The 16,212-nt window shown below is 32.9% G+C and overlaps 2 protein-coding genes and 1 pseudogene across 2 annotated transcripts; all 3 read right to left on the bottom strand.

Moving 5' to 3' along the window:
* Positions 1 to 1,594: 1,594 nt before the first annotated feature.
* Positions 1,595 to 2,522, bottom strand: LOC105956539 (copper transporter 6). Its single transcript, XM_012980385.2, has one exon. It carries the CDS (start codon positions 2,270 to 2,272, stop codon positions 1,763 to 1,765), a length of 510 nt encoding a protein of 169 aa, XP_012835839.2. The 5' UTR covers positions 2,273 to 2,522; the 3' UTR covers positions 1,595 to 1,762.
* A 4,993-nt stretch (positions 2,523 to 7,515) lies between these two features.
* Positions 7,516 to 11,459, bottom strand: LOC105956620 (triosephosphate isomerase, cytosolic). Its single transcript, XM_012980473.2, has 9 exons — positions 11,285 to 11,459; positions 10,485 to 10,560; positions 10,228 to 10,351; positions 9,616 to 9,700; positions 9,403 to 9,535; positions 9,179 to 9,273; positions 8,830 to 8,908; positions 7,819 to 7,901; positions 7,516 to 7,732 (listed from the first exon to the last, which is right to left on the bottom strand). Exons 1-9 carry the CDS (start codon positions 11,321 to 11,323, stop codon positions 7,676 to 7,678), a joined length of 771 nt encoding a protein of 256 aa, XP_012835927.1. The 5' UTR covers positions 11,324 to 11,459; the 3' UTR covers positions 7,516 to 7,675.
* Positions 11,460 to 14,134: 2,675 nt separating this feature from the next.
* On the bottom strand, positions 14,135 to 15,591 carry LOC148764990 (germin-like protein subfamily 1 member 16; annotated as a pseudogene).
* Between the last annotated feature and the right edge of the window lie 621 nt (positions 15,592 to 16,212).

The following is a 16,212-nucleotide window of genomic DNA, read 5'->3' on the forward strand; positions in this document are numbered from 1 at the left end:
CACCGAACCCCCCGTAAAGTTTAGCCCACCCGTAAGTCAAATCCTGGCTCCGCCACTGATGGTAAGTATATGTCTTATTAATACTTAATAATTCATTATAATTTATTCCCATTAAATATTTTTATTACTAACCTTTACAGCTTGCGGAGGACAAAGAACTATATATCACCAAAGAACCCAAAAGTCAACCATTTAAATTTGATCATATGCTTGAAAAATATTAAAATTTCACATGAAATAGGCTGAACCTATTCAGCCGAGTACAACATCTCCCATTGGATACGGTACTTCATTTCCTCTTGGAGATAATTCATCATCTCCTCTTGGACATAGTGACCCACAGGACAGACCAAGGGGAATGAAAGGAGCGAAAACAAAAAAAAAAGACTCACAAAAGAAAAAGGATCCCATGTGGCATGCCGGAGATGATGAACTATGCTGGAAAGAGCCAAGATCTCATGCAAAAACAGTATGCAGAGTACTTAGATATGGAGAGGCGAAGAGAAGCGCGTTCGGATTTATTGGCGAGCCTTAAGCAGAAAAAAATAGACACTAAAGAAAAAAAAAACTAAAATTAAAGGCTTCTGAACAAGATATGGAGGTTATGAGAGTGGATTTGAGTATTCTCACACCCTTTAGTAAACAACTCTAGAGTGATAAGAAACAAGCCATCATTAATAGGGAAAGCATGTCAGAAGCTGCTAGGAATTTGAATTTTAGTGCAGAGGGAAGTGGACCAAGTGATGAAGATGTTTATGCCCCGGAATCTCCAAACAACAACAGAAAATGCAACTATGGCAAACCTACTGGCGATGGACATTTCTCTAATTCGAACTATGATAGTCAAGACTATTAATCTGAGAAAATAAGGGGTACTCTTTCCTTGTTAGGCCAAACAAGGTTTTAACGAGACCCCTTTGAATCAATAAAAGAAAAATTTGGCTAGGAAAAAAAAGAGGCTGCTAAGTAGTTTATATGTATTTGATTTATATAATTTGTCTTGTAATTTTTTATGTTCCGATATAATGTTATGTTTTGTTGGTTTTGATAATAAACATATTTATTGTTTAAACATATAACTTATAAGAGCCAAACATATTTATATTTATTTAATAATAATAATAATAATAATAATAATAATAATAATAATAATAATAATAATAATAATAATAATAATAATAATAATAATAATAATAATAATAATAATAATTAATCTTTTGAACACTAGTTCATTAATTAACAATAATATATTTTCTATATATATGTTTATAAATTCGTAATCACATGAAATTAGTTAATATAATAATTTTATATGTTAATTATAAAATGGTATTAATTACAGATAATTCTATTTTAATTTCTATATTTGATAAGAAAAATAGGATTTTGTGAAAAAAAAAATGGTAAAATAGTGGAAGCGGAAGGAGTTACAAAAATTTTCACCGAAAAATTTGGTGAAAATATAGAATTTGATAATATAGTGATATATGGTTTGACCACGATGATAGACTAAAACCAAATCTTCGTAATTTTAGATATAAATTGGGAAGGTAAAAACACCTACATTAGGTGAAAAAATTGGGATATGGAGTAATTGAAATACGAATAATTCCTTGATCAGTAGCGCGTACAGAAATATCACAAAATAAATTACAAAATCTTTCTATTCTATTGATCCAAAGAGTAAATAGGGAACGATCAACAAAATCTTACATTTGAAAGACAAATCATCAGACCTATGAGAACAATTTCAAAAGCTACATCAACAGTTCATCGGCGGAAGATCAGAAGTTTTGCCGGAAGAATGATTCTGTTTGTTAAAAGCCCTACTCCCAAACAAGAAAAATCCGACACCGTGTCCGGCAATAGCAACAAGAAACACACCGGCGTTGAAAGACATGACGGCGAGCATAACAAGGTACGCCAACCCAATCCTCACTGCATATAACACCGTCTGCATCACCCCAATCGCCGCCGCCGCCCCCCGCCGGTTGGAGGCGGTTTCCGGCCGGAGGATGTTGCAGTGGGAGAGCCATTCGACGGTGAGGGCGAGGAAAAAGACCACCGCCAGTGCTAATACGTACATGCCCAGATGGTCGTAGCCCGGCCATCCGTTGAACAAGATCTCGGCGTTCTTCCCCCAGAAAAACGTCATGTGCATCATCATGTGGCGGCGGTGCATCGTCATCGTTGTTGTGCCGTTGGACGAATAATTGCCTCCTCCTAATGGCGGCGGCGCCGCCATGCCGTGCATGTGGCCTCCGTCGTTCATCTCCGCGAGTTATACTTTTCTCCGGTGAATGTTATGTTATGTTATGTTATATATTGCTGGGATAGGATGAAGATTGAGGTTGGGTTAATTGTACGAGGCCACGAGATAAGATGGAAAGGCTAAGGTAGTTGTGATCATTTAATTAGAGGAGTAGTACACTCAGAAAATTTAGGGTAGTACAATATTATATTGACTTTAATTTTGCTACGTACAAAAGATAACAAAAGTTTCCGGACAAATTGGATAAAAGTAGCTGCAGTACTATAGTACGTACCCCATTTGAAATTGGACTTATATTTGCGGGTAATTTACAACCATCCCTGAGGTATGGTCAATTTATGAAAAAATCCCTCATGTTTGGATAATTACATTTGTACCCTTATAGTGTCAAATTCAACATAATCATTTAGATTTCGTGAAATGTGCTCTAGTTTGTACACAAAACAGTTTCTGATGCACCACAATCTGGTTTATACTAGATTAAAAACATATATTATGATCATCTTGCTTTAAAATGTGGAGTTCGAATAGGATAAAACGAGTACAAAAGTGATAATAATCCATATAATCTCGAAAATTCCACGAAATTTGAAACTGCATGGGTGGACGTGTAAAAAGATTTATAGTTGAGTGGTGGTTGTAATTATCCAAACAAGAGAGATTATTTTGTAATTTGATCATACCTCAGGGGGTTGATTGTAATTTACCCTATATTTGCAGATACTCATTTTATTACGATAGATGCTATTTCGAAAAAAAATTGCAAGCTCTATTATAAACGAATCAACAATTGCCGATATGGAACATCACGAAAATTACATTTTCTTTTATAGGGGAATAATAAAAGCAAAAATAACTTCCAACTACAAAGCCCGAAATTGCATTTTCTTTTTCTTTCTTTTTTATGGTTTTTCCTTTATGGACACATAATTATGGATTTGCACTTATAAAATACAAACTATACCAATTGTAACACAAATATAATTAAATCTAAACATATTTTGGGTAGTACAATATTATATTGACTTTAATTTGATACGTACAAAAAATAACTAAACATTTCCGAACAAATTGGATAAAGGTTGCTGCAGTACTAGTAAACTACCCATTTAACATTGTAATTATATTTGCAGATATATAACTCATTTTATTACGGTAGATGCTATTTCAACAAAATTTACAAGCTCTATTCTAAACGAATCAACAATTGCCGAAATTGCAAAAATAACTTCGAACTACAAAGCTCGAAATTGCCATTTTTTCCTTAATTTTTATGATTTTTCCTTCATGAACACCTATTTATGGCTTTACACATAAAATACAAACTATACCAATTAAAACACAAATATAATAAAATATAAATACAAAATCCACGTAAGGTAAACGTATTATTTCATTTTGGTTGTTTGTCTTTCACAAGCGCATTATTTCCGCTTGCGCAACGTAACACGCGTACCTTATTGAAGGAACATTTGGAGAAAAATCTGGAAGAAAGTCATTTCCTCCGTCGTAATTATTTCATGTCGAGTTTTTTTTTGAATTATCGTGTAGAGGATATGATCGCGACACCGCTGTTTGTTGTTCATAGCGAATTTTTGCATGGCGTTGTTTCGTTGGGGCATAGATACTCAGAAGTGAAGGATTTTGATGTTATGTCCGTTGTAACATGTAGTTGTATTTGCATATTTGACATTTCTATATGCGGCCAGCGTGAGCAGTGTTAATGTATGTTTTCAGGTAGTTTTAAGTGATTCATGTTATGTTGTTACATTCAGATATTGATGTCGTTGTGTTCGTTCGCCATTTTTCAACCGCATGTACAGAGAATCAGTGTTTTTTTGGTTTTAGAACAATAAAATACTACAAAGATCTTATATGACAGACGGTGACTAAACCTAGTCACTGTAAATTGATAGATTTGTAAAGAAAACACCCAAATTGTATGTTTGCTTTTATTGTTTTCACCATTTTTTTTGTTGTAGAGGTTGTACAAATTAGACATCATTGGAGGTTTGGGAGCAGATTTGGGTGAAGATGGGCGGTTTCAAAAGTTTTGCAGAAACGAAGAATGTATGAGAAGATAACATTCACATATTTGTTGCGTGTTTGAGTAGCTATGTTGTTGGGAATTGCGCGTTATAAGAGAGATTTCAATACTCTGTTTTAATGGGAGGTCGCCAGTTCTATTCAATTAGACGTAATGTTAAGTACTTTGTCGATCCATGGGGTATCCATAAGTATAATTTTAGCTTGGGTTTTTCTCTAATTTACTAGGGGCCGAGGAAGGTATCTCAAATGAGCCCTACTCTTAGATCACTTCGGCCTTATTCAATTTCCTATATCTAGTTCATTTAGATTAAATGAGATTGAATTAATTGTCTAATGACTAATCAATTGTTTAGGTAGTAAGATGTTGACTCGTTAGGATGAATCTATTCTTTTTGTTTTTTTTCCGGAAAAAGACGATTATATTAAACAAGCGCAAGATGTGCGATTGTACAATATACACTCCCACACTTTCCAGAATACATATTACATGGTGTTGGCTACATTAAGACTTTCGAGAGATATTAGCAAAATTTAAACAATAGTGGGGCGATAAACCAATCTGAAATGCCGTACGAGGATGAATGTAGTTGCAATGCTTTTATCAACGACCAAGTTTTGATTTTGATGGATTCTACCATTGATTCGCTTGATAAATATTTTCCTTGAAATATTTTCGAGTTCCTCTCTTTCAAATAGACCATGTTATGCAATGCCATAACATCAAAACATCTGCTAAAATCTAATATTATATATAATTTATTATCTCCAAAAGATCTTACCAAAATCAATATATGATTTGAAGGATAAAATTGGTTTATTTTTTCTAGCAACTTCTACAAAGTTAATCGCAGTGCTACTACTATTTTGATCAATTAACAACATTTTATTGTGTATTTCAACTTTGGTGGTAAGTTTAAAAGTACGAATATTGTCGAATTAATGTTTACTAACGTTTAAACTTTATGACTTATTTACCACGTCTTATATAGTCAATTGAACTTAATAAATCGCACAAGAGATGACTTAGCAGTTGGAGTACGTGTGTTTGTATTAATCGACCTAAGTTTGAATTTCCTTACTACCGATTAGATGAAACTTATTTACCCAAAAGGAAAAAAGAAAAAAAGAACTTAATAACAGTAATCGAACAAACTAGTCTTCATAAATGTCTCGTGGAAAGTTGATCACTCGACGAAGAGACCACCCTAACAGCAAGATAATAAATAACATAGATCACAACCATTGATCATCTTTATACTTGCAACCAACCTATTATTTTACATTCATTGTATGTACATTCATAATAAATTAAAGCGGAAATTTGCTAGACACCCTTTATTTTGAACTTATATAGCTGCAGATCCTAATTGCTAGATAAATATAGGCATATGTCATTTGAACAAAAATAAATAATTAGTATATAGACATACATATCCTTAATTAATAAGAAAACAAATTTTATATAACACTTCATCTCTCTCCAATCTCACGTCTATCTCACCATATATTTAATCTCGCATCTCTCTCTCTCTCTCTCTCTCTCTCTCTCTCTCTCTCTCTCTATATTTTTTTTTCTTTTTCTTAATTTTTTTATGAAGAAATATTATAGAGAATGAAAAAAGGGATCTTTTAGATTATGAGATGATTTCTCGGTGAAGAATTAAAGAGGACAACAAACATCCCCTCCCCCTGCCAAAAAAAAAAAAAAAAATCAGAAATCCAAAACCCTAGCCAAAATTCGCATTGTGTCTTCCGTATGTGGAACCTTCCCATCTTTTGTTGGTAGTAATTTTCGTTGGGAGGTTGGTTTAACTTCGTTTGTATTTTGAAAAATTGCGTTTGGTGTTGATATTCGATTCCTCTGGTTTACAATTTGTAAGGTATTTCTTAAGTTACATTTTTACAAACACTTTGTTCAATGTTTTTGTTGTTTGCAACGTGTTCCACAAACAATTTTTTTGATGTATTTAGTGATGCTGATTTTTTTTTTCAGTTTGCTTGCACAAAAAAAAGGCGAAATCCCTCGCCCCCAGGGCCTCCATCCCTTGGCCCGACAAGGATTGATGGAGGAACGTAAATCATGGTAACTCAACGGCCCGTTAAGGTAGCGGACCCGGACTTGGTGCCCATAAGGAACCAACCCTCATTGGAGTTGAAATTCCCACACTACGGCTGTCAGGATTTGATCCTACGACCTTGCACCAACTTACCACTTCCGGAACCAGTTCTGCTTATTCTTTTTCTTCAGTTCGCTGTTTGCATTTGACGAAGTAATAGGTAGTTTTTTGTTTGCAATTCAATAATGCAAATTCGTGGGTATTTTGTTGTTTGCAATTCAATAATATAATTTTCAGTTTGCTATTTGCAGTTCACAGAGTCATAAGCCTCATAGTGTACGAAGTCATAGGCGGTGACGCGGCGGCGATGGCGTTTTTAGAGTATGAGTTTGCAATATAAATATTATAGTTTTTTAATGAATTAATTTAATTGTTTAGTTAATAATTAGAAGATAGATGTTTGGGAATTTGTTTTGATAGAGATATTTTTTGGGGATTTGATTGATTTGACTTAATGGTATTTTTGCTACAATAAATATTATTAATTTTAAGAAAGAACGGCTAGGGCAACCCTAAGAAACGCTAAGAAATTTTTAGTAATTTTTTTTTCTCTACTAACTTTTTTTTATTATATCTTTTCTTTATTTTTTTCATTCTTATCTCAGTGCAACGATTTGCGTCTTTTTTTATTATTCACCGTTCTTTGTAATGGCATCTTAAAAATATATATTCTATTTTTTTCCTCTACGTATTTTGTAATAATTTTTTTATTATTATTATTATTTTCTTTATTAATTGATTCATTTATTTAACAACCAATTTCATAAGAAAATACCTACTAGTCCTATGGCGGTGTTTGCAAAAGCTTTTTGAAACAACTTCGGAGTTTTTTTTTTTTGCTCATAATCTGTTTTTAGATGTTTGTAAAATCATTTTTTTCTTTTCCTTCTCTAAAAATAAGTTGCTTTAAACTATTTTTTTTAAAAGCACCCCTAAAACTTGTTCTTTCTATTTCAGTAAATTTTCCGGCATATTTACAAACACCCCCAACTTTTACAAATAAAAATTTAATATCCCCTTAACTCAGAATCACAAACTCTTGCTTTTAAGTAAGCTTTTGCAAACACCACCTATGTACCATAGAGCTTTCACAAACTCTAACCACATATGTGAAATATAAAATAAGTTAAAAGGCAGGAATACTAGATTAACTACACAAACCATTCAGTACACAAGTATTGTTGATTCCTAATATTCGTTACACTGTCTAAATTCAAACATGTAATTATCCAAATTTTCAAGTCTGGGTACTCTTCTTCACAGTTGCTGACTTGATGATATCAACGAACTCCGGCTGAATCGGAAAAAAAAAAGGATTAAATTAAATACGAAAGTCGAATATTCAAAAAATGTGACAGACGACAAATTAAAGCAATATACCTTTAAAGATGCTCCACCAACCAAAAAGCCATCCACATCAGGCTGCATAGCCAACTCTTTGCAGTTTGCTCCATTTACGGAACCTTTCAGTTTACAAAGGACGTATGTAAAAATAATTCTGGTCGGAAAATATTATGGAATATTTGGGTTCTTCTATTCATTACATACAATTATGGGTTTGTAAATATATAATCATAAAAAAGGACACGCGAACATGGGGAAACATGTAAATATTAAAAATATAGGTTTATACTTATACATTATAGATACATTTCTACCTAGATTGTAGCAGGCTAAGTCCGTAAAAAATATCAATATGACGGTTTTGTCCCTTACTATGCGACATAGCAACTAAAACAAAGAAATTTATCAAGTGTTTAATAAGGGCAGATAAATTTATGTGAATATTAATTGTCAATGCAATGGTTGTGCAATTTTCAGTTTATGGCCTTTGACCGGCCTTCATCAACACTATAATTACAATGCCTAATTTCTCTAGAAATAATATGTTTTCATTATTGTGCCTTCTTTATGAAATTGGTAAAACACCCAGCATAGTTGATATTTATCATAAATGTTTTCACTTGTATTATATTAAATAGAAGATATTTATTTATAATTAAATAAAATAGTATCTCCAGGGTTTATTTATGAAGACCACTTGGGTAAGGTCAACTTACGAAATAACACCCTGAATTTTGGGGGTTTTTTCTCAATAATTTAGCTTTACCACTTTAAGGGGTTGTTCGTAATTGACCCTATATCAATAAAGATAAAATTTAAAGTAGAAGAATTAAGACCCCACTAGGAACCTAGTCTCCTACATATAGAAGAGGTGTAGCATAAGATTGGAATTAATTCCAATTTATTCTTTTAGGCATAGTATTGCATTATTACCCCCAGCAAATTTCGAGGGCAAATTCAAGCATTTTTCCAAGTCCTAGCAAAACACTATGGCATCCTCTTTGACATTTACAAATGCAATAGATAGAACACAGTCAAACTACATACCTCCGTAAATAATTCTCGTAGATGCAGCAACTTGTGCACCAGCATTGTCATTAAGCCATTTCCTCAATTCCAAATGAACCTGCACGAAATTGTTATCTTAAATCTTTAACTGACTAAAAATAAATCCAATAATTTAGAGCGAAAGCTGTGAAATTAACGATTATTTAGCGACAACCTTTCCGAATAATACACATAATTTGTAGATAAAGATGACAAATCCAGGTGGCGAAGGATTTGTAAGTTAAGTGTGAGCCTTACTCGATAAACTTTGACTATCGAGCATATCATTTTAATATAAAAAATGATTAAAAAAAAAGGTAAAGAAAACAAATAATTGCAGGGAAGTTACTTGCTGAGCTTGTGATGGAGTTGCAACTTTGCCTGTCCCAATGGCCCAAACGGGCTCGTAAGCCAAAACAATATTCGACCAGCTTGACACTCTCTCTACAAATCAATGTCGACAACTACATTATTACGGTGCTAGTTAACCAAATTCAACAAATTAAAAAACACCACCGCACTTGATCTTTTTAAATAAAATTAATAAATAAATATCGTGAAATATGTATATACCTGCGATTGATTTGGTCTGTGAAGCAACAACAGCCATTGTAGATCCCGATTCTCGCTGCTCCAGTGTCTCACCGACACAGGCTATCACATTCAAGCCTTGATCAACTGCATAAGCAACCTTATCCCCAACAAACTAACTCCACAACAATATAAACTGTCTGTTAGTCGTTGATTATTTATAAGAAAAAAAAACATCGGTTGTAGTGGGGTTACATCATTCGATTCGTTTAATACGAGTCTTCTTTCAGAGTGACCTAGGATAACCCAAGGAACACCCAAATTCAGTAGCATCTCCACACTGCAAACCAGTAAGAGAACCAATTAATTATCAAAAGACAAACAATAAAGCTAGATAACATAATATCGGTATCTACAAAGCACATAATAAGTGTCACTTTGGAGTTTCAATGCATAATTTTTTTTTTTTTTTTTCAACTTTACCCCCAACAGTAATGATAGATTAATGAAATTAGAAAGAGAAGGTGGAAATCTACACAGGGGTATTTTTGTAAAGTAAAGATTTTTTCCCCTACAAATCAAAATCAAGACTGTTCAAAAAAATTCTTAGTTAGTGTGCATCTACATTAAAAAAACTCTTAGTAAAGTAAACTCCAGTACCCCACATTAGTGAAAGTAAATCTTTCGACAATAGCTACTACGAATATATAGAAAACCTAATAGGGCTGTAAGAGTAGCTATTGAAAACACAGAGCCCGATTGTAAGAACAGCTCAGACTGTAATTAGCATCCAAAAAAGAAGGTTAACGCGTCGATGTTGAGGCAGATATCATGAAATAAGAAGGTGAATGCACCTTAAGTACGTACCTAATCTCGCCAGTAAAAGCACCACCTTTCCTCACCCAACAGTTTTGTGCAGCAATAGAGAAATCAGAGCGCAATAAAGTCTTCACAATTGGAAGAAACACAAATGGAGGGCTTACAACAACCTCTGCCGGAAAAAATAAAAAACACGAGGCAAACTTAGGTGATAAACAAAAGACCCGTAAAAAAAATCATCTACATAAAATGAGTGCTCCGTCACAACAAGTAACCTTATTGAAATTAAGATCCGAAATACTCACCTACATCATCTTCTGAAGGCACTTCAGCTTCGTTTAGAGTGGTCACAATCTTCTTTACCTCCTCAGTCGTTCCATTCTGCAATGCTCGACCGACGGCCATACATACAACAGTAAATTCTCAAAATTAATTCTACACAGCAAGTCTATGACACAACTGCTCGTAAGTCTTGCACAGAGGAAAAAAGTAAAAAATAAAGGGAGAAAAGGGTGTTATGGGTATAAACGTGATTTTATTACCAACCCGTCATAAGATTGTTTCGTATCACACAAATGCCAACTTTTTTTCAAAATTTATTGATCAATTTCTGATATTCCCCAAGATTATATTGGGTCTGATGAAATACAGTTAAAAGGTCATCCAAGAACAAGCTGAAATAAATGACATCGTATCCAAGAAACGATGAAAATGTCGAATTCCAAGTTGTAAAAATACAAGGGGTGAATTAATCGAATACATGGAAAAATAAATAAACTCAGCACCGAAACAAAATTAAACTGGCAACTATCTCAAACAACTATTCTTAGTTAACCTAGTACTCTCTAGCTAAAAAACTAATCAAATTTCATGATACAGCAAAATTAAACTAATTACAAGAAAACAAGAATCACTATCACGCTCGTCACTTTCTTGATCTTGTAACTAGGGTTTGATATATATACATACATACGATTCATTATTAACCCTAAACAAGAATGAATTAATATACTATTGAACGAAATTTCATCAGACTCGTACAATAAATTCAACAACAAAAAAATTAGTGATAATTACTGGAAGATTAGAAAAGCGAGAGACATACGCATTTCCAGTTGCCGCCTACGAAGAATTTCCTGCCCATTATTTTACACGAATGGAGGGAGAAAAGGGGAGAGAGAGTGTTTGTTACCGTAAATAATTTATTGATTTTACACCCAGTCAGTCGGTAGAGAAGACTTCAAAGTTTGCTGGATATTTCATTTTAGTCCCTCATCTTTCGAGTAAAAAACAAACGTTCCCCTGTAGTTTTAATTTCATTTAATATCATCCCTGGAAGCCAATTTTTCTGCCGGTTGCAGTATATTTTCAAGAAATCCCCGTACTACCCTTACAAAATTTGGGGACGAATAAAATTGAGCCAACAACCCACATTTTGCAAATGACCTTTGGAAATTCGATCGTCGAAGGTGGAAAAGAAAGGGAAAAAAAAAACAAAAAAAATCATTTATACACAAAATTTCTGACAAAAAATGCATTCTCAAATACAACCAACAACAACAATATCAATGAGAAGCTATTAAGTTCAACAATCGAATTTGTTTATGTAGAAGAATGTAGCAATTAAAATCTCTGAATGTACACATAATCCCCATAAACTCTATTTTCATTGGTACACCAAGAAGTGCAATTTCTACATATTTAAAAGGGTTCACTTTGCCGTCCAAACTATTGTCCGTTTTGCACCTTACCCCCTGGACTAAAAAAATGGGCAAAATTGTACTTGAACTCAATAATTTGTTGCACGGTGTCCCAATTTTCCAATTTTCGTTTGATTTTAGCCAGTATCCCCTGCGCCTGAGTGACATGACTTGAGGATAGAAACGTCTATTCACTTCACATCCAACCCTACCCAACTTATTTCCCTCGTTTTTTTGGCTCCATGTTTTCCCAATTTTTATTTCATATATTTCTTATCCCTATGCCTCAACTTTTTACCTTGTTTTTTTTGTTCCCTTTCTTATTTCTCAAAAATGGATGTCAATTGCTACTGTTTAAGAAGGCCAATCTCAAGAACTTCATGGACCGACTTGAATTCATCAAGAAGATACTCAACTTGCCTCAACTACAGGGTAAATTTTCCTATTTGAATACCTATTTTTTTCTTTGTTTCGAAATTTATTTTTTTATAATTTTTTAGGTCGAAAATTTTTAGGAACTTGGAGGATGCAACTACTTTGTGTTGGATTGATCCTCCAATGCGTGAAAGATCAGGCCAAATTATTCCAAGTTTACTTCGCAAGATTAACAAACACAAGAAAGAGATTAACAAACACAAGGAAGAGACGAAGAAGATAAGTTCAAGAGAAAAATGAATACTAGTTATCACAAATACAATGGAATTTTTTCAAATAAAATTAGAATTTACAAGAGGTAGATGACCAGTCACCAATGGCTCATATGGATACATCTCTGGCCCTAATGACTCCATTTTAGGGACCATACCATTACCCTTTGATGTTTTTCTCTACAAAAATACAGAAATAAATATCTCGTGTTTTTCTCTGGTCGTGTAATATCACACTAAAACATAATTTTTTTTCTTGAGTTTGTAAAAACAAATGAATATATATTTGTTTTTTTTGTGTGTGTGTTTTCATGTGAATTCACATGAGCACCTTTGTGAGTACCGGTCATGTGAATATACACGAGACTTGAGAAGGTGCCCGTGTGAATTTAAGCGAACTTTTTTTTTCTTTGCTTTAATATTTTGTTTACTATATTTATCTGAAAACATGAAGTATACATAAATGTTAATGAACATACGGAAACACTCGAGTTACATGATTTCAGTTAAATTTTCATAATAGTCAATTTTTCATAATTTCGATTGCATTTGAGAGTAAAGATGCACTTGTTCAGTGGGCGCGATGCACTGGATGAGTAGGCGATGAACACGACCGTCAGTCATAGCATGAGATTAAACGTCAGTCTTTCAACGAACGCATACACTATTTGACGTGTAAAAGGGCCTATAAAGAACAACCAAAAAATTTGACGTCGTAACAAGCCTGAAGTCTGGTTCAATGAAATGCAATCGTGATTACCTATGTAAGTGGTCTATTTTTATTTTATTGTTTTATCTCATTTTTATTTCTTTTTAGGATGTATTTTTTTTTATTTACTCAGAACGAGTAAAGATCTAAGTTTGAGGGTGTGATAAGTGTTCGTTTTGCACGATTTTTACTTATGGAATCTTCAAGTTCTCGTCTTTGTTCGTCTGAGTTTTAGACTTTATATGTACGTATTTCTTGTTCTATTTCAGTTTTAGCTGAACATAAGCTATTTTTGCCGATTCGAAACTATTTTGGAAACGAAGTCAAACATCAAACCAAACATTTGCGAAGTGTATTCAAGTGGATTGTTGCAGTGTTTGGTATTTTTTTTATAACTCTTGTATACAACCTTCGATTACTCTGATTCAAGTGGGGTTGGAATGCCAAGTTCCAGGGCTACCACTTTTCCGAACTGCATATTTGTCGAATTCGGGTTGAAAGAGGATCACAATAGTATTTTAAATTGACGCAGAATCCATATCGCGATGTAGGGCCAAATTACATAGAGTGACCAAAAAGTCACGGATCGAGATCGCGATCCACGAATCCCTAATCGCATATATGGGTCCATGAAGATTTGGGTTGCTTAGGCCCAAGCCCAAGCTTTCCCAAAATGTCCACCATCACAATGCAAGGTTGTTCATTTCATGAGGATTTCGACTAGATATTGATTTGTTCAACCGTGTGCTCTCTTGTGTTAAGTTTAATTACTTAGCTTCAGATTGGTTCATTGACAATGGACAATTAGGGATAAAGTTTTAACTAAGCTAGATGAAAGGATCACACACTTAAACAATCATATTATTTATTAATTAAGACAAAGGAAGTACAAAGTATACCACATGAGTACTATGAATTTATTTAAGATAATATTATTTATTAGCTACACAAGATTCTTATATGTCAGTTACGTGTGTTTAGTCGGTGTTCGTCCAAAATTGTGCTTCAAGATGGTCAATCACGTTCTTCTCAACTTGGAACCCCTTAATCAGGACAGCTGGATTAATTTGTGGATTCGAACCAAATACTACGTTCGCAACAGTAATGACACCTGAATTTTGGCTACTCAGATCAGCAAATGCTACAGCATTGTTCTTTCCCACATTAAATTGGAAATGTATCAAACCCTCTCGAAAGACAAACATGTCCCCAGGATACAAATACTTTGCAAAGAGCTTGTTTTTCAAGACGGGGTTAGCTGGATTTGAAGTAACAAAGCCAACATAAAGAGTGCCTTATGACACAACTAGAATCTCAATGGCACGTGAATAAGTGTAGGGCGGGTTTAAAGGTGCATAGTCTATACGAGCAGCAGAAATGCCCAGAGTGTTGAGGCCAGGAAGTTGGTTTACGTTAACAGGAGTGACTCTTGATCCTAGTGGATTTGACGTGTTTCCAGGCTTGTTTAGCCCCCGAAATGATGAGATTAGTACAAAAATGATGCTTATTTATAGAAATTATGGTGCGAATCGTTTCTCTTATAATTGTAATTATTTTACAACAGTTGAAAAGTATATATATATATATATATATATATATATATATATATATATATATATATATATATATATATATATATATATATATTCGATCTCCCAGAAATGGTCATTGTTTCTTGCGTAGTTGTTAATTAGTGACGCAGTACTTATGAAGATTAAATAATTCTCTTAATTATCTTCATTTGTTTAATGTGACATGGGTTCATTTTCAATGATTTAATTAGGATTTGGATATAATATATAGTCAAAGTGAGTATAGGTTTGAAACATCCACACATAATCTTCTTTGATTAAGCAAAGAGGAGCAGTTAAGAATATCTTACTAAACATTGTCGATTTTCTCTCTTTTTTTTTTCCGGTGATAAGACTTGTTTTACCGAATCAGTCTCGTTTAATAACTTGCATGTCTTGAAGAATTCTTCTAGCTACTTGTTCATCAGTCTAATAATCAACACATACTCGTAAACGATCTAGAAACAATATTTTTTTTAAGGGTGGTTTAGTTTATACTTTTGACCTTCAATACCCTGAAAATTTTGTGAATATTTGTTTACAAAGAAAAATATTTGTTTATATTATTTTACTTTATTTATTGTTGGATCCAAACACATTTACTTCAAGTTCTTAATTCATATATTTTCTTTATATTTGGGATTGAATTAAGGTTTTCATTATTTTTATGGTTTTTAGCACAGTAATTTGAAGCCAACTGATATATATATATATATATATATATATATATATATATATATATAAAAGAAAGAAATATTGGGTAACCTAAGAAATCCTAATCGCATATTTGTAAAAATATAATATTTTTTGTATATATGTGTATATTTTGCCATTTTGTTTCTAATTACTTTCACACCAAATCTCAACTAGCACAATCATAATATACTACATTTATATCTTTTTAATTGTTATTATTATTTTTATCTCATATTTTCCAGTTTATTCTCTAATTCTTCTTTGCTTCATTTATTTAATGATCAATTTCATATTATGACTATTAAGTTTATATATTTTTTTTGGGAATCAATTTGTATTATTATTTTTTTTATAAAATATTAATGTTGTTACCGATATCAGTAATATATTTTATTATATATATATTATTATCATGTATTAAACTAATCATTATTTTCACTTTTAAAATGCTATCTCATGCATCATCGCACATGGAAAAATGCTAAAAATAAAAATAGCACATTTGAAGTCAAATTGAATGCCACGGTGCAATTTCCTCCTCTATCTTCAAGATATCTCTACATTGTGTGCCATGTTGGCATAATTTCGGTGAAATTAAAAATTTATCTCTTCTTTTTCCGGCGCCACATAACAGCGAAAATTATGATATTAATTATATATACTTTTGTGAACATCCATAATGATTAAACTGGAACGAGTGGAGTTTTTGT

The sequence above is a fragment of the Erythranthe guttata genome, chromosome 14, assembly GCF_056151865.1.
Source record: "Erythranthe guttata isolate IM_541 chromosome 14, IM_541, whole genome shotgun sequence".
Taxonomy (NCBI): domain Eukaryota; kingdom Viridiplantae; phylum Streptophyta; class Magnoliopsida; order Lamiales; family Phrymaceae; genus Erythranthe; species Erythranthe guttata.